This window comes from Pectinophora gossypiella, chromosome 16, assembly GCF_024362695.1.
Source record: "Pectinophora gossypiella chromosome 16, ilPecGoss1.1, whole genome shotgun sequence".
In the NCBI taxonomy this organism is placed as follows: Eukaryota; Metazoa; Arthropoda; class Insecta; order Lepidoptera; family Gelechiidae; genus Pectinophora; species Pectinophora gossypiella.
Window position 1 is genome coordinate 7,922,594 of NC_065419.1, and position 27,599 is coordinate 7,950,192.

The 27,599-nt window shown below is 36.9% G+C and overlaps 3 protein-coding genes across 4 annotated transcripts in view; 2 read left to right on the forward strand and 1 right to left on the reverse strand.

The window, feature by feature from the left end:
• The first annotated feature begins 333 nt into the window (after positions 1-333).
• LOC126373661 (cytochrome c) lies at positions 334-2,722 on the forward strand. Of its 2 annotated transcripts, none has more exons than XM_050019883.1 (4): positions 334-454; positions 1,061-1,138; positions 1,577-1,685; positions 2,148-2,722. In XM_050019883.1, the coding sequence occupies exons 2-4, from the start codon at positions 1,067-1,069 to the stop codon at positions 2,291-2,293; spliced, it is 327 nt and encodes a 108-aa protein (XP_049875840.1). In that variant the 5' UTR covers positions 334-454; positions 1,061-1,066; the 3' UTR covers positions 2,294-2,722. The 2 variants fall into 2 exon arrangements, with proteins under 2 accessions (XP_049875840.1, XP_049875841.1); XM_050019884.1 differs by lacking the exon at positions 334-454 and adding an exon at positions 855-873.
• Positions 2,723-3,808: 1,086 nt separating this feature from the next.
• LOC126373656 (cytochrome b5 reductase 4-like) overlaps positions 3,809-27,599 on the forward strand; it is a 107,785-nt gene continuing 83,994 nt past the window's right edge. The window contains exon 1 of the mRNA XM_050019875.1: positions 3,809-4,062. The gene's annotated coding sequence lies outside the window, so the exon portion shown is untranslated. The remainder of the gene's footprint in view (positions 4,063-27,599) is intronic.
• LOC126373658 (fatty-acid amide hydrolase 2-A-like) lies at positions 5,138-27,561 on the reverse strand. The gene is made up of 6 exons (XM_050019881.1): positions 27,184-27,561; positions 19,698-19,917; positions 19,173-19,305; positions 18,023-18,147; positions 6,662-6,796; positions 5,138-6,129 (listed from the first exon to the last, which is right to left on the reverse strand). The coding sequence occupies exons 1-6, from the start codon at positions 27,382-27,384 to the stop codon at positions 5,354-5,356; spliced, it is 1,590 nt and encodes a 529-aa protein (XP_049875838.1). The 5' UTR covers positions 27,385-27,561; the 3' UTR covers positions 5,138-5,353.

A 27,599-nucleotide genomic window follows, 5' to 3' on the forward strand; every position in this document is an offset into this window, starting at 1 on the left:
TGCCAATTTGCAATGGACAAAAATTAACCTGTTGAAAATAAGTGAGTGCGCATATTTTTTTTAGATGCCTAGTCTAATATGAACTGTGGAACTTAAATTAATGGATAGACTATTTAACGACGTGAAACTACAAAACAGCAGGGTTACAATTAGTCGAAAACAGGATATTATTATTATCTGAAAGTAGAAATATAACATAGGTAATATGAGAAATAAATGCGCGCGCATTATATTTTAAATATTTGCGCGTCGCAAAAGTTCGGCCGTTTCCGGCGAGACCTCGTTTTTCCGTGGCGATGGTAGCGCCACCTAAACACCCTAGTTGGTACCAGTAACTTGTCATTCGTTTCGTTCAGTCAGTCAGTTTAGTACATTTCTGTCAGTGTCGCGAAAATCGAAATTCGTCGACGTCTCGCGTAAATTCTCAAATTAATTTTATCTCAAACCTAATCCAGTGAGTATACTTTAAAATGTGTTTAAAAATTAAATTTATTGCATAATATTCTATTCCATGTAAAGTTTGTCTATGTTGCTGTTCGTGTAACTCACGCCCTTGGTGGTGAAATAACCTATAAAACGTGGAAATAATCATTTTATTACTTAAACTTTTAGTACAGAAGCAGGATATCTTCCTCGTTTGGTTCTCTTAACAATATAAAGGTCAAACGCCTAAGATATTGTATAAAAAGCTCTATTAGCGCGACTTACGTAATAATGTCATTACGACACTGTGCCTTGGAATTCCCTCGTGACATTGATCCTGACCTAAATCTGTGGTAGTCTAGTTCTGCAGTTAGATAACACCTGATTATAAATTAACACTCCAATTACTAAATATTTCAAGAGTGAAACAGCCACAGATAAAGCTTTTGTGTAACTATGATTTATGATCTAACTGTATATCTCATTTTCGCGCTACAATGACCAATGCAAGACCTTCGCAATTCCAGTAGATTCTGGTTACACACAGTTTTTTTTTTTTTATGAATTACACCCACATGCTATACACATACGTTTTACACACTAAGTTAGTAATATTATTATATTTTTTACATTTTAGGATACAATGGGTGTTCCTGCGGGCAACTCTGAAAATGGAAAAAAAATCTTCGTGCAAAGATGCGCACAGTGCCACACAGTGAGTAACCTAGTTAATCATAATTTCACATTAAGTTATCCCTTGAGAGTTCAAAGTTCACTCATATCAGTTTTATTATATAATAGATAAAAAAAGAAAATAAAAGAAATATTTATACTCATATTTTCACACAGTGAAATAATTAATTACAACATCATGATTACATTATTTTAACTTAAAACATGATTAGTTACTTATTACTGGTAATCATGTCTAAAAGTAATAAGAAGAACATTTTGGTTGATTGAGGCAGACATAAGAGTAACTAAATATCTTCATAATATTTATGCAATAAAGTTTATTAATACTAAAATAAAAATGGTGCACTTATGTCAAGGACTAGGAAGTAAGGTAGCTGACATTGGTACTTTACCTTGCACCTAACACAATTGCCACATGAAGAAGATGGTTGTATAATAATACATATGTGTATTTCAGGTTGAATCTGGTGGCAAGCACAAGGTGGGCCCCAACCTCCACGGCATGATAGGCCGCAAGACTGGCCAGGCTCCGGGTTTCTCTTACTCAGATGCCAACAAAGCCAAAGGTAAGTTACAGAAGTCATTATCGAGGCCATATTGATACTTACCATCATGCTAAATGGTCTTTTAGTGTTAGGTACATACATTATGTATTTTAACTTAATTTTTCAATATATCAATTTAGGTACCTTTAATCATATAGTAATGTTATAGACTTTTACTCCCTAAGCCCTACAAAACTTTTATATTATACATATTGGATTCTTGTAACCATTAGTTATAGAGATTATATAAAGAAGCTAAAAATTAGAACCTATAATTATTACAGCATCATCAATCAACCTAGATAATGTACTGATAACATTATAATGTTATCATAATGAAGCTATTAATGGATCAGATTACATATATTTTATACTTTGCCTGCCGACTTCTTTCCTCGTAAATGTCCTATAATAGTGTGGGATTTTTTTTTATACTGATAATAACTAGAAAAAAAGCTCATCCATTATACTATTTGCTTACAGGTATCACCTGGAATGATGATACCCTGTTTGAGTACCTTGAGAACCCGAAGAAGTACATCCCTGGCACCAAGATGGTGTTCGCCGGTCTGAAGAAGCCTAATGAACGTGCAGACCTCATCGCCTACCTCAAGGAAGCTACTAAGTAAACTTAAGACACTAGGATTTTTTTGAAATAAGGAGCATTTTCCATTACATTACTGGATGGTACTTCTTATTTTGTAGCCCAATCAGTATCATATGCAATATTTGACTTTGCACTGTGAATGTTGCACACGATTAGGAACTATTTACAAGTACACACTCATCATGTCATTTAGGTGGTAATTTTTGTGAGTACAAGATGAATGTATTCGAAATATTCACTTAGCTTTATGTCATCAATGTGAGTGAGTAATGTTATATTAAATTTATAATAGACATATTTAGCATTTTATTTGTAATAGTTCCAGTCTGATAGCAAATTTCAATTTAATTTATTTGAATTTAACATTATAACAATGTTACCAATAGTCTATAGTTACGCTGTGAAGTATTTAAATTAACTGTTAATTAAAATAAACCAAATTAATCCACAACATGTTTTCTTTCTGTTTGACGAGTGATTAAAATTAAATTATAAACCTGTATAAAAAACAAGTAAAGAAAAGGGTATGTACCTACTAAGATTCCACTACCCTTCAACTATCGGGAATCAATATTAAATAGTTTTTAACATTTGAGACTGTTACATTATAAGAATAGATGTATGATATGTGTTGTCTGACTATAGATACCTATGTTGATAAATTAATAACTTGTGTGTAATACAATCTGGTACCGGGGTTCCAATACGGTTTGAATATGAGGAAACAGAATCATTCGAATATTAAATTATTCCAATGATTAAATTTTCATTAGAAAGACGAATGCTAGGTAGGTAGGTATGTATGGTAAAATTTAAGAATAATGGAATAGAATAAAATTCTTTATTACTCAAACAAATCTATTGTTAATTTTTTATACAATCGCTTAATACATCATTTTGTAATGCCTTCAAGACGTCACCGTTAGGTGTCGACAAATTTGAAAACAAGGAAAATCACTTTGTAGGCTTTATGGCCTCCTAGTTCCTTGCCTTTCGCAAAAGTTTATTTATTTGACATTTAGGGTTGTCAGTTCGTAAGGAATTCCCCAAAGTGTGCGGAATCTGAAGCGGGAAAAGAGTTTTGTTCAAAAAATTTTAATAAGTTTTTTTAAATTACTATAACCATCTGGAGGTCTGGGTGTTTCCTAGACATCGACAAAATAATTAAAATCACTTTTCGACTGACTGTCCTTTGTTTCTAGAGGATAGCTCATGCCAAATCACCTGATTGTCCGAAATAATGAGATATTATCGTGTTTCGGAAGAATCTGAAGATATATGCTTAGCCGTTAGTCCCAGTTACTAACCCTAAAACACCTCCGCCAACCTGCCTGCGGTGGTGCAGAACGTGGTTGCGTATGCTCCATACGTCTTCCGGGTGATGGAGTGAAACTTATATAGGCTGTTTATTATTATTTCATAGAATAAAACATTAACTTGTATCATATTTGTGGAGACTTTTGTCCCCTTTTAGGAATTTGACTTGTATAATTGGGGACTTTGCCAAATTAACATTGGCAACCCTAATCTGTTCTCATCTGACAATTCTATATAATCAATTTGACAAGTGTTTTTGCGATGGATTAACGAATTTATTTGCTATTTTAACCATATTGCTCCTCTTATTTAGAATACAAATTATAGAATCATTTTCATATTCAAGTGTAATATAAGAAATAATCGATTAGTTGTCATTATTCGTTTCGCTAATGCAATTTGTGAAAGCAACAAGATTCAATAGTTTCTGTGCCAAAGGAATCACAGACATAGGACTTATTGGATGAAATATTGGTGAGTAAAAGTGTTGATTAATTTATTTTGCTTTTACAACATGTGTTCGTTGAGCGCAGTGCCGACGTTCGTTAATACAGTCGTCGTAGGTTTGCGTTCTTAGCATGTTAAGCGACATAAGTTTTGTTTCGTAAATTTATGGTTTTATTTTTAATTAGCAGATCATAACGGGGTTGAATATTTGAGAACAAAGTGAATCTGAAGAAGTTTTTATAAAAATGGCCAAATCAGTTGTGTTGAGCTTCCATGAAGTCCTTATTCACCGATCAGACCTTGCCCTGCTGGATGGGCCGTACTGGCTAAATGATACCATTATATCATTTTACTTTGAGTATTTAGAGAAAAACCGGTTCAGTAATGCACATGAAATACTGTTTGTTTCACCTGAAGTGACACAGTGTATTAAAATGGTGGACACTGAAGAAATAAGAACTTTCTTGGAACCGCTTGGTATTGGTCGAAAGAAATTTGTTTTCTTTGCTCTCAATGACAATGATGTACCAGACCGGGCTGGGGGATCACATTGGAGTCTCCTTGTGTATTCAAAACCTGAAAGTTGTTTTTATCACCTTGATTCATCTTCTGGAAGTAATCACAATGTGGCATGGGAATTTGCAAGTCATTTAATGTCATACTTTGTGAGAGGAGGTAAGATACTTTTATTCTATAATTTGTTTTGGTTTATAAATGTCCCTTTAGTGAGAAAATTAATACTTTATTTGAATTTACAGGTTCAGTAAATTTTGTGGATAAGGAATGTATTCAACAGAGTAATGGATATGACTGCGGTGTCCATGTGATCTTCAACACTGAGAGATTAGCTGAGCATGCTCACCAGCGAGGAGAACTTGCCTCCTGTGACATGCTGGTCAAGATCAACCCCAGTGCCAAGAGGAGAGAAATACTAGCAATCATACAGAATCTGTCAAGTCCTCACACATAGAAGAAGGAAATGTGTATTTTATGTTTGTTGATTTTAATGAATTAGATTGATCATTAAACTAAACCTTACTGATTGGTCATTATTCCAAATTCTCCATGACACCTACATTAAGTGTGAAATAATACAACATAATGATTTCAAAAAGTCAAATAATTTATAAAAATATTGTGACATATAGGTAAATGTTTATTTTATCACTTATAATTACTGCAGTTCAAAGATCAAGGTGATTTTGATCACTAAGGTCTTTAAGTCCATTCTTGTGGTTTGAGTTCTTGCATTGCTTGACTTTCATTGTAAATTTTCTTACCCTGATTATAATCAAACACCTTGATCTTTCAAAATTACTTAACATTTGTGAGGTTCTGTCCAGCCTCCAAAAGCTTTGTCTAATTCTTCTGCTACAGCAAGGCACAATCTGTCGTTGTTATGGTTAGCTATCACCTGTATTCCGATTGGGAGGCCTTCTTTGCCTAATCCTAGAGGTACTGTTGTGGCTGGTAGACCAAGGCAGTTTATGATGGAAGTGTAGGAGAAGTTCATTGGTCTCACTAGAGGCTCGTTGTGGTAGGGCGCCGGCGTCGGGTGCGTGGGGTACAAGAACACGCCATCGTCACCCAACATCTCCTTAAACGTAAGCTCTAAGTTCTCCCTCACTTTCAAGTAATGTTTGTACCGCTCATCGCCGACCTCCACGCCGCCGTAATCAAATAAGGCCGTAAATAACCCAATCAAAGTGTTCCCAGATAATCCAATGAGGTTCTTTATAATTTCCCAAAGTATAATCCCCACTGAACTTTTTTCCATGATGAACTCTCCAAATTTCTTAGTGTTTTTCATTGTTGCCAACCAGATGGCGGACGATCTTTTGAGTATATGGAACTTCTTTTCTTCCGCCTTTATTTTGTGTTGGACGTTTAGGAATTCTACTACTTGTTTCATCGCCGCCACGATGTCTGGATCCACAGGGTCGACCAGTGGAGCGTTGTTACTGAACTGGTAGTACACTTTCAGCTTTCCAACGTCGACAGGTTTGTCCAGGTTTAACTTGGAACTATTTTCACCCGAAATAATCTTGAGTATGGGCTTCAAATCTACTGCATGTCTCGTCATAGGCCCGATACCTAAAAAATGAAAGCAAAATAGTATTCCATATCTGACTTTAAAACTTAAACAGGAATCCGACTGATGAAAATTGAAAATAATTAAAAATAATGACATGTTAAAGGATTTGTGACCAATTTGGAACAGTTGGTTACCGTTTGCGTAACAGTCGCGATTGTGGTCATTGCTCATAAAATGTCCCTACTTTAAAATGTATGACTCATGGTTGTCTGTATCTAATATTGTAAAACTAAGATAGAACATTAAAAATTCTGGTTTGATAGAGCTACCAGTCAAATTTTACATAAAAAATGCAACGCGATACTTGCATTTTTTGTACTTATACTTTTTTTTGATCGGACATGAACCTCATGGTAGAGTGAAACTAATTTTGCACCCTAACAACTTGTGCTACTTGCGTAACACGTGAAAAACTGAAAAATGCAGCTTCACATCACTTTTTCGTTTTTAGGTGTTTTTTGTGTAAGCTTTGACTTAGAGTGTACCGTTCCTCCAACAGTAAAACTGTGCCAAAATAAAAGTATAATTTACCTAAAAAGGAATCGTGTAGTGGCGTTGCAGCGATTGGATATTGGCCCTGGTTGGAGACCACACCTCGCGACGGCTTGTGTCCGAATATCCCATTAAAGAACGCCGGCATCCGGATCGATCCACCGATATCGGATCCTGAGAAAAAAACGTTTTTAATCAAATTACGATTGTGTTGTGTAGAGTCGGTCGACAATAACGTTAAGGAACGACATAATTGAGTTGGAAATCCCACTATCCTCAGAAAAAAGAATAGATTCCTTCCTTGCATCATACAATAAATAATATTAGGTACAAGTCTAGTGATGGGCAGGGAAAGAAAAAATTGGGTGGGAAAGAAAAAATATCGGGAAAATATGGGAAAATAAAATAAACACCCGAAAAATTCCCGAATCATGGGAAAATATTTTTTATTTAATTATTTTTAATCTTATTATTATTTGTATGTCGTTTCCATGTCTCGGGTCGGGTCTGTCATGGAGTCCTGGACTTTTGGAAGGCGTGCGTGGGGCCGAAGCCAACACGTAGAGGCCCCTTAAGACAATTTACTCTAAATGTGTTGTGACACCAACCGGCGATTATCCCTGTATGCACTATGGGAGTGCACCCAAAGACAATCCCTGGTTCGCGTAGGACTATGGCAGATTATGGGAACAAAATTAACTGGGCTATTGGGTTGGGGGTTAGTGAACCGGGATACTGGGGCTATGGGGGACTATGGCGCCTGCTCGACCAATGTTAATAACAGAGATACATTGGGCAGGCGGTGACTCGTCACTCACTGGTTGGGCCACCTATCTAGCCGACGCGACTGGACGGCAAGGCAGCAACATAGTTGTGAGCATCTCAGGGTGTCAGGGTGTGCGGTTTCTGCGAGGCGGTTTACCCGCCTTACCAACTCGCGACTTATGCATCTTTCACTTCCACCCTGCGAGCGTATAGCTCTAACGCCCCACTCTGGCTGGCCAATGAAGGCAAGCCAGAGGTGAGAGTCCTGCGGCCCCCGCTAAGGTCCACTCCGGCCAGCCAGTACTGTCACCTTCTTTGTTGCTCTTCTTTGGACTCTCTCTAGTAGTGCAATGTCCTTCCGATAGTAAAGTCTCCATATTTGAAACCCATGTTCTAACAGCGGTCTGACGTAAGTAAGTTTTGTAAAGCCTAAGAAACAATTCCGTATCTATATGATAAAAAGCTTTTCTAATTATGTATAAGAGGGAGTTATCCTTCTTAGTGATTCCAATAATGTGATCGTCCCACTTTAGATTATGTGTTATCGTTATGCCAAGGTCCTTTTGTTTTTTAACACACTCGAGAGGTTTTGAGTCAATGGTGTAACTCAACGTGGGGTGGTTACTGCCAACATGCAACACAGTGTATTTGTCTACGTTTAATGTGATTAGCCAATCTCGGGTCCAAGCAATTACCCTATCAAGATCATCTTGGATTATATTATGGCTAATAAGTGGATTCCCCGTTATTGTCGTGTCATCTGCAAAGAGTGATATATCAGACATGATACCATGTTTAAGATCTGTAAGGTAGATACTGAATAAAATAGGTCCTAACACCGATCCCTGCGGCACACCGCTGAGGACTTTTCTGGGAACAGAGTATGATTCTCCGATGCGCACAGAGAATGTGCGATTTGACAGGAAGTCCACTTTACGACATTGCCTCTGATTCCAAAGGGCTCTAATTTAGCAATCAATGGTGTGACAGGAACTCGATCAAAAGCTTGACGGCGCATTGATTTGTTTTCATAAATTTAGCTATTACTTTAATATAATTTAATCAATTTTGTTTATTTGGCATCGAGAGGACATTCGTCCGAGTGGGGTTGCGAGTGGCGCCAACGTCATGCGATAGTGTGACAGTGGGAGGGGAGTGGGGAGTGCAAGGTATTATAAGCCGTACGGCGCGTAGAGGGGGCTCAGTTTGTGTCGAGTCGTGGCGTTGTGCGTACACTCGTAAATCCACGTATCTCTTTGCCGTCGAATATTATAGTGTGCTTAAATAACGATTATTTAAATAAACCAGTTCCAAATTACGCAGTTGGTATTATTGAGGGATATACGCATCCTGTTACCCATGGCAGCGAAAGGACGCAATGGCCAGCTCGGTTCTCCGTCATCAGAAAGTGGGAGTCATCAGGAAGCGGAAACCCTACATGCAGGTCAGAAAAGCCCAATTATTTTTACTGAGAATGATAAATGGAGAAAACTGTTTGAAATACAGCATCGCCAGACACTAGAATTGATTAAAACTTTGAAAGAATCAAAGGGAAACTCCACTGAATTGGTATTACCAGAGTTTAACCCTGATAAGTCAGAGACAGATGCACAAGCGTGGTGTAGTACAGTTGATGTGTGCATGCAGGAAAATAAGTTGAGTGGTAGCAAATTGATAATACTACTTAGTAAAGCTTTGAAGGGCTCAGCCGCAATATGGTTGGCGCAAAACAGCCATCCCGCAGTAACCTGGGAGGAAATGAAAACCCTATTCTTGGCTCGTTTTGACACAGCAGAAACACCAGCTACCACCGTGTATAAAATTTTAAGTGGCACTCCGAACGAGGGAGAAAACATGTCATCTTACGTATCTCGCATTCTGAATACGTTGACAAATCGTTGGCGTGATATGTCTGTTGAACAAGTTGCTATTGGTGTGACGTTAGCTCATGTCGCCCGACTAGACACACAAGTGCAAAGACTGGCATTTTCCACGGAAATTAAGACGCGATCAAAGTTGCAACAAGAACTAATGCCATTTACATTTAGAAAAAGAAGTTTTCCCCTATCAGAAAAGACCTATCAGGCAAGCGAGGCCAAAAGACCTCGATTCGACACATCTCGAAAGTGTTACATTTGTGGAAGAACCGGCCACATACAATACGACTGTCCTAGTAACAATAGCAAAAACAGTTTGAATAATACTATGCGTTCTGAGTCGTCAGTACCTCATACTCTTTCACGACGCAACGAGACTACTATCCCAAAGAAGATCATCTGCTTCCGATGCGGCGAGGCGGGACACATGGCGCCGCAATGTCCCAAGAAGATCACTGAGAGCGAGGAGCCAGCAGTTGAGCGACGGGTCAATGTTTGCACCATCGAGCCTGTCACTGGCCACCTCTATAACCTGGGTGAGCAGTTTTCATTTTGTTTTGACTCCGGTGCTGAATGTTCCTTAATGACAGAAAGTGTAGCAAAAAAATTCTCCGGCAAACGCTTTTATGATTCGGTTACGTTGTTAGGAATCGGTAAAACATCTTTAAAATGCAATCTACAAGTATTATCTACAGTTCATATTCAAAATTATTCTCTTGAGCTGCTTTTTCATGTGGTCCCCGACAACGCACTGGCAAATAATATTTTGATAGGACGCGATATGATAGATTTAGGATTTACAGTACAAATTTCACAAAATGGTCTTGTAATTAATAAAACCCGGATTGTTGCACAATGCGAAGTAGGTAAAAAAGTAAATAACTTTAGTAAAATTGACACTGACATTCCAAATGAATATCGCAAAGATTTGTTAAACCTACTTGAACGGCATTCAAATAGCTTTGTGGAAGGCATACCTACAGGCAGAGTTACTTCGGGCCAGATGACAATAAAATTAGCAGATCCAAGTCGCACAGTGCAGCGTCGTCCTTACAGAATGAGTCCTAACGAACGTGAACTTGTGCGACACAAGATTAAAGACCTCATTGAAGCTGGTGTCGTGCGCGAGAGTTGCTCCCCGTTTGCTAGTCCAATATTATTAGTCAAAAAAAAAGATGGTACGGATCGGCTTTGTGTTGATTATCGTGAGCTAAACAGTAACACAATACCAGATAGATATCCATTACCTTTGATCGGTGATCAAATTCAGCGCTTAGTCGGTGCCAAATATTTCACTTCTCTTGACATGGCTAGTGGTTATCATCAGATTCCCATCGATCCGGAATCTATTGAACGCACTGCTTTTGTCACACCCGATGGCCAATTTGAGTACGTAACGATGCCATTTGGACTCCGAAATGCGCCATCGGTGTACCAACGAGCTATCAATAAAGCGCTTGGTGATCTGTCTGAGAGTTTTGCAGTGTGTTACATTGATGATATCATTATACCATCTCAAACCGCTGAGGAAGGTATCCAAAGACTTAAGCTAGTACTGGAAGCTCTAACGAAATCAGGATTTTCCTTGAACATTAAAAAATGTGCCTTTCTCAAAACTCAGGTTGATTATCTTGGCTACCAAGTGTCATCCGGACAAATAAGACCCAATACTCGCAAAGTCAAAGCACTTACTCACCTACCTCCTCCACAAACAGCCACACAACTAAGACAATTTTTGGGTTTAGCTTCATACTTTCGTCAATTTATTCAAGGCTTTTCTCAAATTACTGCTCCTCTTTATCGACTTACATCTGGCAAAGGTAATATTACTTGGACTCCCGCATTTGAAACAATACGTCAAAAAATCATTGCAACATTAACGAGCGAACCAGTTTTAACTATTTTTGATCCACAATTTCCCACTGAGTTACATACAGATGCCAGCGCAGATGGTTACGGTGCCATCCTTATGCAAAATGTAAACGGTAAACTACACGTTATCGAATATTTTAGCCGAAGAACATCTGCGTGCGAGTCAAAATACCACTCGTATGAACTTGAAACGTTGGCCATCGTTAACGCTATTAAACATTTCAAACATTACCTGCAAAATCGTAAATTTCTCATTGTAACTGACTGTAATGCTGTTAAAGCTTCTAAATCAAAAATTGATCTCACACCTCGTGTTCATAGGTGGTGGTGTTTTCTACAAACATTTGATTTCGATATCGAATATCGTAAAGGTAAGCGAATGGAGCATGCAGACTTCTTTTCGCGAAATCCCCTTCCCAAAACTCAACCCCAATCAAAAGTTCAGAAGCGTGTAAATCTTACAGAAATTAGTGATAACTGGATTCAAGCGGAACAAGAGAAAGACCTTGAAATATCTTCTATTATTTCAAAACTAAATAATAATACGTTTGATAAAGATTTAGCAAATATATATCAACTTAGGAAAGGTATTTTACACAGACGAATTGAAAGAAATAATCGAAGTGTTTGGCTGCCAATTGTTCCTAAATCTTTTCAATGGGCTGTTATAAATCACGTTCACGAGAGTATAATGCACTTGGGCTGGAAAAAGACTCTGGAAAAAGCGTACTGTCATTACTGGTTTCCTCAAATGAACAAATATGTCAGAAAATTTGTGGATAATTGCATTTCGTGTAAATTATTCAAATCCCATTCCGGAAAGCATCAAGCAGAATTGCATTATATCCCAAAGGTATCTATCCCGTGGCACACAGTTCATATTGATGCGACTGGTAAATTAAGCTGAAAAAATGACACCAAAGAATACATATTTGTACTAATTGACGCATTTACAAAATATGTAATTCTATATCATACATTGAATATCGACACGGCCAACGCTATTAATGCCTTAAAATATAGCGTATCGTTATTCGGTGCTCCAACTAGAGTCATCGCAGATCAAGGTAGATGTTTTACCAGCAAAGATTTTAAAGAGTTTTGTAATACACATAGTATATCTCTGCATTTAATAGCGACAGGTACGAGTCGCGCTAATGGGCAAGTTGAACGAATGATGAGTACTCTAAAAAATATGCTCACTGTTGTTGAAAACGGAAATAATCGATCTTGGCAGGATGCTTTACCAGATATTCAACTAGCGTTAAATAGCACTATTAATCGCGTGACTAAATATAGTCCTTTAGAATTGTTGATAGGCAAAGTAGCCAGACCTCTAAACCTTATGATTCCGAATATTGATGATATAAACGACGTAAATTTGTCCGAGGTTCGTGAAAGAGCAGCACAAGCCATGCATAATAGCGCCATTGCTGAAAAAGTTAGGTTTGATAAGACAAAAGCTAAAGTTAATAATTTTAAAATTGGTGATTATGTACTCTTAGAAAATCAGGAGAGGAGTCAAACCAAATTAGAACCGAAATTTAAAGGGCCTTATAGAGTGGTTCAATTGCTCGATGGCGACAGATATCTACTAAAGGCATTAAACTCTAATCGGACATACAAATACGCACATGATCGCGTACGTGCCATGCCGGAATGTTATGTTCCATTGGAATTGAATGTCGGATTGGATCCGTCTGGATGTACCGATGACGGCAATAGTGAGTAGATTTAATTTTCTGTGCGATGCTGGGCACTAATCATAAACGACAGTGGCCTTGGTGGCAAGTGGCCTTGGTGGCAAGTGGCCTTGGTGGCAAGTGGCCTTGGTGGCAAGTGGCCTTGGTGGCAAGTGGCCTTGGTGGCAAGTGGCCTTGGTGGCAAGTGGCCTTGGTGGCAAGTGGCCTTGGTGGCAAGTGGCCTTGGTGGCAAGTGGCCTTGGTGGCAAGTGGCCTTGGTGGCAAGTAGGTAGCCTTGGTGGCAAGTAGGTAGCCTTGGTGGCAAGTAGGTAGCCTTGGTGGCAAGTAGGTAGCCTTGGTGGCAAGTAGGTAGCCTTGGTGGCAAGTAGGTAGCCTTGGTGGCAAGTGGCCTTGGTGGCAAGTAGGTAGCCTTGGTGGCGATTGGTCTTTGTGGCGAGTATCTTACGTAACGCACAGTAAAGACGGCAACCGATATGTGATTCTTCTGTCTTGTCCCAAGATTAACGATCTAATTGACGGCCAGCATGGCCGAGCGTGGTTAAAAGAAATGGTTTTTCTCTTACAGATGATGAAACACACGAGGACGTGTGATGGCGCAGGACGGCCGTGACGGCGCATTGATTTGTTTTCATAAATTTAGCTATTACTTTAATATAATTTAATCAATTTTGTTTATTTGGCATCGAGAGGACATTCGTCCGAGTGGGGTTGCGAGTGGCGCCAACGTCATGCGATAGTGTGACAGTGGGAGGGGAGTGGGGAGTGCAAGGTATTATAAGCCGTACGGCGCGTAGAGGGGGCTCAGTTTGTGTCGAGTCGTGGCGTTGTGCGTACACTCGTAAATCCACGTATCTCTTTGCCGTCGAATATTATAGTGTGCTTAAATAACGATTATTTAAATAAACCAGTTCCAAATTACGCAGTTGGTATTATTGAGGGATATACGCATCCTGTTACCCATGGCAGCGAAAGGACGCAATGGCCAGCTCGGTTCTCCGTCAAGCTTTTTCATAGTCCAAGTAAATAATATCTGTAGGTATTCGTGCCTCCCAATTTCTTACACAAAACCATGTTGCTCCTCGATGATGACATTCTCTCGTGCTAAAAGCATCCTATATATCCTATAATATGTAGATATCTTTGCATGGAATTATTAAAATCGACCATTCCATTCAAAATATATTACAAAGGAGATCATCGGCTTTCCATACTTTGGCCGGCCCAAATTTGAAAGTGCCGGTCAGAGAAAAAAAATGTGTCAAACCTTTCGAATAGATTGTTCTGAACATTTTTTACTATGACACCAGACGTGTATGACCATTAGTTTGGCTTTAATTGGATTTTAAAAATCTCGACTTTTCATACATTTTGTAAAAAATAATATTATGTCCGTTGGGAAAAAGAGGTATACAGGCGTATTACAAAGGACCGTTAGAACATTTATTAGTATGGCGCCAAACTTCTATGACCATTATTTGGACTTTCAGTTTTGGTTAATATGTTAAAATGCCGGCCATCGAAAAAAATACGTCGAATCTGTCTAATAGTTGCTTCTCAATATTTTTTAATAACACCAAACATCTATGACCATTATTTTGACTTTTATTGGAATTTACGTTTTTGTTTAAATATGAAAAATGCCGACCAGCAAAAATATCATGTTGAGAGTATCGAGTAGATGTCTGTTAACATTTTTTTCTATAGCGCCAAACTTGTATAACCATTAGTTTGGCTTTTAGTCTATTTTAAAAATCTTGATTTCTTATTTATTTTGTATGAAAATAAAGTGCTTTGGGTAAAAAATGCGGTACGGCGGATTACAAAGGACCTTTAGAACATTTAATAATCTGGCGCAAAACATTTTTGACCGTTATCTTGACTTTTTATTCATCTCTCTTTCCGTTTTGGTTCAAATGGGAAAATGTCAGCCAGCGAAACAAAAGTCAAATCTTTTGGTAAACGACTTGAACGACGTATTTTTACTATACTAGCAAATGTCGACTTTGGCTTTTATTGGACTTTTTGAAAAAAACTTTTTTTTTATACATTTTAACAATGACAACAAGCAGAGCTTTCCCAATGACTAGTTATTATTCAGATAAATACTTTGTGTTTTTGTTTTGTGTGTTGTTAGGTGAACTATATTAATACTATCTGATTTTAGATATGACTTTGGCTGTAGTTTTTGCATTCGACTCAACGTTACGGCCTAAGTTTAGGTTGAATTATGGTATTGATTCACCTTGACCGTAAATGGTTACCACCCTCCAAAGATAAGCTTGCCATCTAGTGACGAAACTCGTATATTGGCATGACGTCTGAAGTATCTGTTAGGGAAAACAGGAGTCGGGTAGTTGTACTTTGCATGTATGCCTATTACAATGTCCTGGAGCTACTCGGCCGATAACATAGTAGGTACCTCTATCACCCCACTGTTTATTCCTTGTATACACTTTTCTTTAAAAAAAGTAGTTTCTTAAGCGTGTATCACCATCAGGTAAGGTAGTGGTCAAACGCAAACCTATTTTTCAAAAGACGACCACCATATTACGCCTTTAGCAAGATAGTTCCATTATCACTAGATAAAACTTTTTTTGATTTTTGGAAAATCGAATTAAGTTCAAAATATTGGTCATAGTCGTTTAATGCCATAGTAATAAACATTCTGACGATCTTTTAAATAACGCGTCGGTTATATTTTATTTTTATACAAAATGAATCAAAAATCAAGTTTTTTTTTAAATCCAACAAAAGCTAAACTAATTAATGGTCATACACGTTTTTGTCATAGTGAATAATGTTTACAGGTATCTTCTCGATAGCTTTGACATGTGTTTTTTGCTGACCGGCACTTTTCACACAGAAACTATAACGTAAAGTCCAACAAAAGTCAAAATAATGGTCATAGACGTTTGGTGCCCTAATAATAAATGGTCAAATGGATAAGTTCTAACGGGATATACAAATATTGTTTCATGGCCGGCACTTCACATTTTCACCAAAAATGTATGATAATTCCGTTTTTTTTTAATTCGAATAAAACCGAAAATATTGAACCTACAGCTTTGGTGCCATAGTAATAAATGCTCAGACGGATAAGTTCTAAGGATAATACCATTATTGTTACTTGGCCGGCACTTTACATTTTCACCAAAAATGTATGAAAAATACAGTTTTTTAAAATCGAATAAAACCGAAGATATTGACCCTACAGCTTTGGTGCCATAGTAATAAATGCTCATAAGGATAAGATCTAACGGAATATAGCAAAATTATTTTTTGGCCGGCACTTTGACTTCTGGGCCGAAATCCGATGATCTCCTTTAAGTTTTTTAAGAGTTCATACGACACTACGACAGAAGATAAATTGGGCATAAGTAGGCATACATTATATTTAAATGGTCTTTGTTGGAAATCCTTACTTTTAATACAAATATATGCGATAAAAAATATTTTCCCTTGAAATGGGAATTTTTCGGGTTTTTTCCCTCAGAATTGGGAAAATTCCCAAAACGCGGGAATTTTCCGGGTAAGAACCCAACACTAGGTACAACGTATCTAAAACGGGTACGTATTTGAATATCTAAAATTGAAATACTTTACGTAAAAATACCTACGTTCAGAATCCCTAAAATCATTATACCTAATGGTTTATAATACCTTAGCTTATAACGCCGACTTATAAAATACCTAAGTTTAAAAAAACTAATGGACTAAATGTCTAATGTAATAAAATATCTACAGTTATAACACCAACGTTTAAAATACCCAGTGGTCAAAATACCTAAATGATGCATCACTCGTGAGCGTTTTTCTTAAATAGTAGTTCGGAGTTGTAATTTTTGTTGGTTATTATCGTACTTTAGTGTACTGTATTATTTCTGTACCTTTGTATTACTAAGTAGAAAATTACACTTTTATTTTTGATAACCATTATGTTGATTAAAATTTAATACTGTAATAGGTCGTGTTTCTTTTTGCTTATACCTTTTGATCTTCACATACTAACAGTATTTTGAATTTAGGTCAATAAACTTTGAGGTACATCAATTTAAGGGATTTTAAACGTAGATATTTCAAGTTTTAGCTTTATGAACTTAGGTAGCATAATCCATTTGACATTTTAAACTTGCGGTATTTTGAATTTAATTAGAAAAACCATTAGGTATAATGATTTTAGGGATTCTGAACGTAGGTATTTTTACGTAAAGTATTTCAATTTTAGATATTCAAATACGTACCCATCTAAAACACATAATACCGGGTTCTTACCGCGTTAGTCAGGCCGATAAACACTGTTGCAAGTGCCATGATCTCGGGACGACTGATAAAAATCCATATTTTTTTTAAGGGCAAACATGTCTGTATCTGTGTACCCTCTTTAACGCCCGGGTTTTACCCGGTATTATGTATTTTAATTATGATAATAACCGCGTAAACTTCAAACAATGTATACTTGATTGATACTTTGACGCGAACTTTAAGCAATATGTGTATGAGAGTTATAGAAATAACATGCTAAGAGGGTTATTCATAAGTATAAAAAGTATAGAACAGAAATTCTTCTGTCCTTTTGTTATACTTATTATCATTGGGCTTGTCGTACTTAGCAATGAAAGGGTTTTCCTTATTTTCTATGCATTACTCAAACAAAGACCCCATGCCACCTGCCCGCCAATTCGCGTTATCTTTGTTGCCTTTGTTTCCGGATTCATGAATGAAACATCATTTTATTGCTGTCGCGAATTTGTGAAGGAAGACGTCAGAAAACTGCGTGTCTCCGATGTTTTCGACCACCAAAATGCAAGGAAGTTTTCCAAGCATGATTCATTCTAGTTGATAGAGGAGAAACTTTACCTCCGTAGTGGGACGTAGTAGGCTGTTTATGTAATGTAGGTATGCTACTAGGGGCGAATAAAAACATAGAAAGCGTTTATCGACCAACTGACGCCTCGAGTCAGCTGGTTATCGATCCAGAGACGTTGTAAAATAAGGATTATGTCCTTTCTAATATGATGGGCGTTATACAGGCGATGGACTTAGCACTTGTGATTATAAAGTTTGTCATATCTATCTTAGAGCTTCATAAGTGGCTAGCGGTTGTCTTCTGATTACTTCTGGCTCTGCCCATTTTATTTTGGGATTACGCGCGTGAGTTTATGAACGTATGTGTTTTATATTACCAATGCCAAAGATACTGCCGGCAGCGCCCTGCAAGCATCCCTCGCCACCTGAAGAACCACCGACGATCCTCGTAGTGTTGTATGGGTTGTTGCTTCTTCCATGGATGTGGTTGTGCGTTTCCCACCTAGCGGAAAACAATTAAATCCACGGAATATAAGAAAGAGGTTGGAAAGGCTTTAATACGCGTTTTGTGTGAGAACCGCTATCGCCGGTTCAACGTCACTCTCTTTTACTACTACTCCTGCAAACAGATAAGTACGATAGCTCTACTGCTTCTTTAATTCCATAGTCAATTTACGAGAAACATATATCGAGAAAAGGCAGGTAGTGTCCCCGCCCTTGAGTTTCGCTTTGCTCGTCTTAAGATAATATGTTATGTATGTTATAAGCTGCAATTTTATCATTAGTTTTCGAAATATACTACATACAAAAGTATATTTTTGACAGATAGCCGATCATACTTTTTAGCTTTCCAGTGATAAATAGCGAGATGTTATAATATATAAGACGATCTTTTCAATATTTTATATTTTCGCGGAGCTCCGTGCGTCTTATTATAGTTCGCGGATGAGTGGAGTGCAAAGTTGAAGTATGAACTATTTGCTCATACTTGTATGGCGTGCGTGATGCGCTCTCTTGGACCTTCCAACCTCTTTTGTCTATTCCGTGATTGATACAAACTTATTGGGTAATATCAACTAGAAAAAAATCTTCCTTCGATACCTAAGTAGTTCGAACAGTGTGACGCTACGACTGTAATAAACTCATTCGCTTTTTGCCCCAGATACAAAGAATAGACATGCTCTACAAATGCGCAAATTGTTATTAGCAGGAAAATGTGTCGTCAAAGTAGGTAGGTAAATACTATACATAATATACAAAGTATTCGAGGAAACGGCAGAATAAAAAAGCAAAGCAAAAAGAAATAAAATAAAAACAAGAATAAAAGAGTAAAGTATGGTTTAAGTTCCCTTATGAGGTATAAAATATAAAAGTGTACCTTATAGCGGAATTAGTAAACCGAAGAAATATTGCCTGGACTTTCATTGCCTATCCCCCTTTATACTCATAATATTACCTTCTACTGGTATACTTATATTCGTAATGAAAAAGGGTAGAAGAAACATTGAGGTTATTGTGATTTCATACCACATGCACAATTCAGGAACATTTGTTAAGCCGATGATGATGGCTCCCTTCTCCCGTAGCAGCTTGACGGCTTGAGAGTCTTCCTCTGCGATGACATCCTTACGTAACACGACACCAGCAGTATGATGGAGACCTGGAACGGTTTTATCATCCTTGTATGATGGCTGAAGTCAATCCATTTAATCTATTACTTATCTTAGCGCCACTTACGTATATTTTTGATTATTTTTACCTAAAAGATCATGACCAGTTTTGCTATGCAACGTCGTATGCATTAGTAATTCATCCTGTAATTCATCCTTCTCGTTTATCCATATTTTTGACAGATAATAACACCATTAGAGAAAAGAAACCAATACGTAACGACTGTCTCACAACAACAGGATTTGGACTTTAATCGGCAGCAAAACTGGTTTGAGCGGCATAGTGTTTTTCCGCAATATGTTTCTGACTCACAATCACACATAATGTGTGAGTACAGCGTACCTTTGATACTTTGCGTAATTATTATATCAGTTTCCTTACCTTTTACGGCGATGCAGTCTTTAGTGGTGAAAGGCACGCCTAAAAGCGGTTTCTCCGCTTCCAACGCCGCTGGTGTCAGTGTTCCGCCCCGGATGAGTTCGTCGGCCTCCCGAGCCTCTTTCAAACCCAGTTCGAAACGGTCTTCTACGAAGCAATTTAGAGCTGAATTCACATCTTTTATTCGCCGTATGCACGCCTCTAGTACCTCTACACTTGTAATCTGAAATGTAGGGAAAAGGCCGATTTAAATATCAATATCTACTGAAGTTTTAATAGTGCGAGTATGATTAATGGTTTCAAAAGTCGTTTATTATCCGTAATATCATGTCTGAAGGTTAAAGTTAAAACAGCGAATTAATAATGTTCGCTGCCGTTAGTCATCGGTCGACAAAGACCGTGTGTTGTACGGTCACGTAATGTCGCCCAGTTGGTGTATTCCTAATCTAATCATAATAAACTTGCATTCAACTGCTATTAATTCGTTAATTACGGAATTTATATTATGCTATTGTTTTACTGTGACTGTATCACATGTTCTGGTAATTAGCTCATAATTTATTATAGGTACCTATCTAGTAGGTCGTAAAATATTTAAAGATCATTCTATCATTTCGAACGATGTCTTTTCGAAAACTTTAATTTAGGATTTTTCAGAAGCAATATCATCATCCACTTTAATCTTTACACGAATGTTGCATGGGAAGTAGTCAATCTACACCTTCCCAGTTATTTATTTCGTACATAAAAGCTCAATTCTCGAGTCTTTGTGTATCCATCAAAGTATTAAAGCATTCAGTCATAGCTTCTTAATGTTTTCTTTACATTCTACGTATGTAAGTAAGTCGAAAACACGTTTTTACTGGATTTGGGTCAAGATCCTTTTGGAAGGCATTGGGCCATACCTATACCTATATTCAGCATCTCATTTTTTTTCCATAAATGTCTTGCAATGACATTATATTTAAGTAAGTAAATTGGTAATCCAGTTATTTGACGTATTTTTGGAATCCTTATATGTATAACATTTAAGTAGTTACCTACGTAATTTATGTGTTATTTATTATGAGTATGTAAACGAAGCTTTTTATACTCCATATTCCCAGTAGTCTTACCAGTTGAACTACTGGGAATTTCCTTCCTAATAGATTTATTGAATAGTAAGACTTCGCTTTTACCATTAGTTTTACTTTGTAAAAAAAAATACAAACATAGACCGTAATTGATAGACAGTAAGTAGGTTTATTAAATCTAAGAGTTTTTTCCAAATGACAAACAAACATTCCGTTCGAAGTTTGTGTATTATTTAATAATTAAAAATAAGTTATTTATATATATACATTACATAAGAATACTCGGTAAAACTACTGGGAACCCAGGTTTTATTCACATACATGTTTAAATGACAATGGGCACTTTTGTATGAAACTTGGTCCAAGAACCTCCACTGATGAGACTTATATGTAATGAAAGCTTATGCTTTCCCTATGATTCTGGCAAAGTCCTATCAGATTCTGTCCCGGGGTTCTTTTTTTACGGCCATGTTTGTCCTGGCTAAAAATGTGATAAAATACAGTGGGAGCTAAAATCGGCTCAAGATTTGTTGCTGGATAACTAAGTCTACATAAATAATTATGTATCATATTGTATATCATTTTAAAGAGGATCTTTTCCAGAATCCGAAACATAAAAAAAAAAACAAAAAAAAATCTTTTTGTAAGCGAATCATAGTCAATTTATATCTGCAGCGCCATTGTTTCTCGGTAGCTAAGTTCAAGTTTCATGCCTTTTACCCCTTCCAAAAGTATCTTACCGATTTTTTTTATATTGCTTCCGGAATTTGATCTGAGTGATAATAACAAGAAAAATAAATAAACACCTCTCCGATAGAGACCGGCTAAGCTATTGCCTATTGCAAGAAATCGTCATCATTAGCAAGTCATTACGGTATTGCATATTATAAGCTTATCAGCAACTTGGAACTTGGTCCAAGAACCTCCACTGGTGAGACTTGCATGTAATGATAGCTTATACTTGTCCTATAATTCTGGCAAAGTTCTATCAAACTCTGTCCTAGGGTTTTTTTTACGGCCATGTTTGTCCTGAGTGTACAGTAGTGGACTGCAAAATCACCTCAGGATTTGTTGTCGATAAACTATTTAACTAAGTCTATATACATAATTATATATCATAATGTATATCAATTTTAAAGGGGAAGGTTATCAGAATCAGAAACACAAATAAAAAATGCATTAAGTATGTAAACGACTTTTAGCCAACTCACGTCCGTAGCACCATTTTTCTCAGCAGCTACGTACGAGTTTCGCGCCTTCCAACCTTTCCAAAGAAGCCCAATCATTTTTTCCTTCTTCTGATATTGCATTCTTAACCTGACAAGACTAAGTGACAACAAAAAGAAATAAAATAGATACCATTCCGATAGAGGCCGCGTAAGCTATGGACCTATTGCAAGATAACGTACTCAAAGGCTAGTCATTATAATCCAACAGACGTAACATGATTAGAATGCGGGAGGACGCAAATGTAGTATGTTTTCTTTCACCACAAACTTGTTTTATTAATCCAGGCTTATATCTTGTCTTATAAACAATGCCGAATGGTACAACAAACGTATCGTAAACGTAAGGTTGCCTGGTAGTAATTGCTACCTTGGCAATAAAGCCGCTTTTTGCACCAGTTATTGCCTGAACTTATTTAATAAATGTGTTTCTTTTGTATACAATAGAGTCATTGTATTGCATCTTGATTAGAATGACTTATTTCTTGTTTCTCTCGTACTAAGCTGTATAGTTGTATTGCTGTTAGTGTTAAAGAGACACATATTTCGTCTCTTTCGCATAAGGCGATGTACTACATTTCCGTCCCGCCGCATTCTAATCATGTTACGTCTGTTGGATTATAATGACTAGCCTTTGAGTACGTTATCTTGCAATAGGTCCATAGCTTACGCGGCCTCTATCGGAATGGTATCTATTTTTTTTTTCTTTGTTGTCACTTGTCAGGTTAAGAATGCAATATCAGAAGAAGGAAAAAAATTATTGGGCTCCTTTGGAAAGGTTGGAAGGCGCGAAACTCGTACGTAGCTGCTGAGAAAAATGGTGCTACTGACGTGAGTTGGCTAAAAGTCGTTTACATAATGCATTTTTTTTATTTTTGTTTCTGATTCTGATAACCTTCCCCTTTAAAATTGATATACATTATGATATATAATTATGTATATAGACTTGTTAAATAGTTTTTCGACAACAAATCCTGAGGTGATTTTGCAGTCCACTACTGTACACTCAGGACAAACATGGCCGTAAAAAACCCTAGGACAGAGTTTGATAGAACTTTGCCAGAATCATAGGACAAGTATAAGCTATCATTACATGCAAGTCTCACCAGTGGAGGTTCTTGGACCAAGTTCCAAGTTGCTGATAAGCTTATAATATGCAATACCGTAATGACTTGCTAATGATGACGATTTCTTGCAATAGGCAATAGCTTAGCCGGTCTCTATCGGAGAGGTGTTTATTTATTTTTCTTGTTATTATCACTCAGATCAAATTCCGGAAGCAATATAAAAAAAATCGGTAAGATACTTTTGGAAGGGGTAAAAGGCATGAAACTTGAACTTAGCTACCGAGAAACAATGGCGCTGCAGATATAAATTGACTATGATTCGCTTACAAAAAGATTTTTTTTGTTTTTTTTTTTATGTTTCGAATTCTGGAAAAGATCCTCTTTAAAATGATATACAATATGATACATAATTATTTATGTAGACTTAGTTATCCAGCAACAAATCTTGAGCCGATTTTAGCTCCCACTGTATTTTATCACATTTTTAGCCAGGACAAACATGGCCGTAAAAAAAGAACCCCGGGACAGAATCTGATAGAACTTTGCCAGATTCATAGAGAAAGCATAAGCTTTCATTACATATAAGTCTCATCAGTGGAGGTTCTTGGACCAGATTCGCCCATTCTCCTTTTACTTATTAAAAAAAATATATTATTATTTTTTTGTTTTACTATTTTGTAACTACTTATGAAGTTAATGTAATTCAAGGAGCACCATTAAAATGACAACTTCTTCAACAGCGTGGCTGGTTTTGTCTTCCGACCCTGACCATGGGCCGTTACATTAACGCAGTAAAAAGTAATTACTTTTTAATCGTTGTTTTACAATTGGTACAATACATATTTTAGCGCTGCTAACTAGGTACATTATTTGTATATCGTTTCCATATCTCGGGACTATGGACTGGAGTCCCGGACTTTTGGAAGGCGTGTGTGGTGCCGACGCCAACACGTAGAGAGCCCTTAAGGTGATTCGTTTTCCATACAAAAGTTGATGCAGTGCTACAGGAAAACGGATAGAGGAATATTGTTATAAAACCGATAAATAGTAATATTTTGGTGTATTATTTTCGCAAACTAACAAAAATTTAGGGTCCGAATACGAGAAGTACCATATTTTAGACCCTCAATTTTGATCAATTCTACATTTGTAGTGGTGCAGATTACAGTGTATTTGCTGAGCGTGTAGTGGTGTCAATGTTAGTTTGTGTGCGTGATAGTTTTTTTTTTCTCTAAAGGCTTTGACTACTTGACAAGTGTAATAGAATGTCAGTGACAATTTATAAAGAGATTATGTATGAATAAATAAAAAACTAAAAATATTACAATCTGAGAAAAGGAATATTGGAAAAATATTTTTGGTTTAACGCATATTTTTTAAACATTTTTAAATAATGGGTAAGTACCGTGTTTTAAAAGAGGACATATATTATAATAAAAAATCAATACATAAAATGACATGGCTGTATGGGCATAGTTCCCTTTGCCTTACCCTTCGGGGAAAACCAAATCAAAAAGAAAGTTGTTGCATTTGCCGGCCTAAATAGTAGTCATTTATAATTAATTGTTTTTCCATCCAACATACAGATTTATTTATATTCTCTTTGCCGCGGACTTTTTGGTGGGAACGGGAACGGGAAGGTTGCTTTCTTCATTGAATAATCTAAATAATAAATACGAAGTGGTGTTTTGTGGTTAATGATCACATTAAGTTAGTCGGAAAACATTCCCGATAGTATTATTAAATCGGAATATTCAATAAACAAAGTGTACCTATCTATTTTCGCTTTGCGCCAACAAGCCGCTTACTTCGTTTGGGGTTTGGAGTAAGAGTCTGTGTGGGGGCTTAGGTTTCATCATTTCATTAATCATCATCAAGAAAAAAAAACACAAGACATGGCTGTATGGGCATAGTTCCCTTTGCCTTGCCCTTTGGGAAAAAAAATAAGATAAATTTTGAAATTCTTATGTATAATAAACAAACATCACAGACATCATGACAGATCTAAAACTAACGAAAATCTTTTTTCTTTTTTCTATTTGACTTATTTATGAATTTTAATCAAGAAAACGTGATAATAAGTTCGACAGCAACCAGTTCAGGTCCCCGAAACAGCCCATTTCAGGCCGCGTATATATGGAAATACTACTTCAACACGTCCCAGCCTCGTCATTTTTTAACGTCCTCGTTAAAAAAAACGTCCTAACCTGAACTAATTAACCTAACAATAAACACCACGCGTAAATATAAGTCCAGAAATGCGCTGCAAGTCGTCTGGACTGGGCGCGAAAACAACATAAAATTCGATTAGCTGCTAAGTGTCCCGCATGCTATCACCAGCTGTCACTGACATACGTATGAAGTCCCGCGGATTTTATTGGAACTAAATGACAAGTCATAATAATTATATGCGGATACTGCGACATCAGCGCCGTGCTTGCGGGACGTCCTGAAGCGCTATTACATCTTTCAAACGCGATGCGTCAAAGTTTGAACCGACGCAATTTAGGAAAAATCTACCTTATTATTACTGTACTGCGATCGTTATTTGTAAAATCATACAATACATATACACAATTCTTTATACACAATATAATCATTATGACATATTGTGGACTTTCCGGTAGACCTACAAAAATGGAACAATTCAACCATACGTTGTTTTGTTATATCTCAATGGGCTCAGGCAGCGTTTTCGCCGAAAGCTCCAAGTCGGCTATATTTGTAACGATAATTATGTTTGATATTCATCATCATTTTTGAACCATTTTATACAAACAAAAAATACTTGTATAAATTATATACCCTAAAGCACGCCCATGAATCACTCTACTCATTGGTGAAAACCGTATGAAAATCCGTTCAGTAGTTTTTTAAAAAATACGGAAATTACGGAAGGTACTTTAGTGCAAAGTACATTATTGTATAATTATAATATTACTGGTAAAAGTGATACTTTTTGAAAATTCCGTAACAAATAAACGGGTTCGCCAAATTCAATTGTAAAAAAAAATACAAAAAGTAAAAACAATTAAAACATGCACTTGGGGTTTGAACCGTGAAACTTAAGAATGGCGGCGACTGCTTTACCAAATGCGCCATTTAGAAGTTAGAAGTAGACTTCAAATTATGCATCTCTTTTAATAGCTAACCTAGTTCGCATGTGTGTGTGACAGCTTCGTGTTTGTACACAAATTGAAATGACACCAACTTTTGATGCAATGTTTTAATATGATATCTGCAGTAAATACTTCAAAATTGTAGCTTAACTTAAAGATAATGTATGTAAGATTTCGCCACCTAACGTTTCACTGGGTCAGAACTCAACACTAAACGAATAAATGGAAAAAAATACGAAAAATGCAGAAGTAACGCCATCTGCTGACGCAGCGTTACCTAGCTGACTGACACGCATCACCTTAAGACCATTTTATCTAAATGTGGAGTGAGACCAACCTATTATTATATTATAATATAAAATAATTGATTCCATTTCGCTGAATTCAGTCTTTAAACACTAGTTAGATAAGGAAATTGAGGGAAAATTAAATTATTTATCGTGTTCATTTCATTTAATACCACAATCTAATCAGTTGGCCACGCATCTTGAATTCTTGATAGTAACTGCGAACTCTTACTTCCTCGTCCAGAACAACTATTGTTACTTAACAACGGGGTACTATAGTGAGAAACCTATGAGACCTATGATTTCTATATATATTATTTTTTAAAGAAAATCATTAAAAATTGTATATCCTACTTGGTTGAGGAAGTTGACCGTTATTGAAAGCTTTCCTGAAAATTTCAACGTTCCTTTCCACATAGGAAGTTTAATAACGCAAATTAATTTATTGAGTGCTTATAATATTACATTTTATTAACACAAAAGTAGGTACCTACTTCACAACATTAAATTGCCCACAAAAAAGTATAACAAGTCTATATTATTACGTGCGAACTGTTTTCATAACAAGAGTCGTAAACTTATGCGCAGAGCATTTGAAAGCATGAGTTCACGTACTGGAATACCTTTACAACTGACTAATCTTATCTGGTTTTACGGTGAATTAATAATAATAACACGCGGTGACAGTTTACTTAAACGTTTAAATACAGTACCAACCTCTTTATTCCGTATTTTCCTTGCGACCTCGATGGCCGGTTGCTTCAGTATGTCGTCAGTGATTGGAGGAATTTTCTGTCCTTCCTTTCCATAGTAAAGCGTGAAGAAGAACCTCGCTACCGTAGATATCGCCAACCTCACTGCACTCAGGATCCTCAGTTTCAAAGGGATCGGTCTCTCCGTTGTTTGTACTATACTCATGTTTACAAAACTTCGTATCACTTAACTATTTTTACTCGCGATCATCAACGTCGCGGGCCGTGGTCGATACAAGGAACTTTGATGGAACTGAATATTGGAATAAGTTTATAACTGGTTGTGTTTGAGTTATATTAAATGAAAGAATGTCCGACGCTCGTTCAGATAGTGCGGTGCGTCGTGGACTAACTCATTGAATGGGTGGAACACAATGTAGT

Excerpts from the sequence above, each read along its gene's own strand:
- LOC126373661 (XM_050019883.1), top strand. The coding sequence starts at position 1,067 with ATGGGTGTTCCTGCGGGCAACTCTGAAAATGGAAAAAAAATCTTCGTG. Across the intron at positions 1,139-1,576 it reads GATGCGCACAGTGCCACACA|GTTGAATCTGGTGGCAAGCA; the intron begins GTGAGTAACCTA and ends TGTGTATTTCAG. Across the intron at positions 1,686-2,147 it reads AGATGCCAACAAAGCCAAAG|GTATCACCTGGAATGATGAT; the intron begins GTAAGTTACAGA and ends ATTTGCTTACAG.
- LOC126373658 (XM_050019881.1), bottom strand. The coding sequence starts at position 27,384 with ATGAGTATAGTACAAACAACGGAGAGACCGATCCCTTTGAAACTGAGG. Across the intron at positions 19,918-27,183 it reads GGAAAATACGGAATAAAGAG|ATTACAAGTGTAGAGGTACT; the intron begins GTTGGTACTGTA and ends CCTACATTTCAG. Across the intron at positions 6,797-18,022 it reads CGGCAGTATCTTTGGCATTG|GATCCGATATCGGTGGATCG; the intron begins GTAATATAAAAC and ends TTTTTTTCTCAG.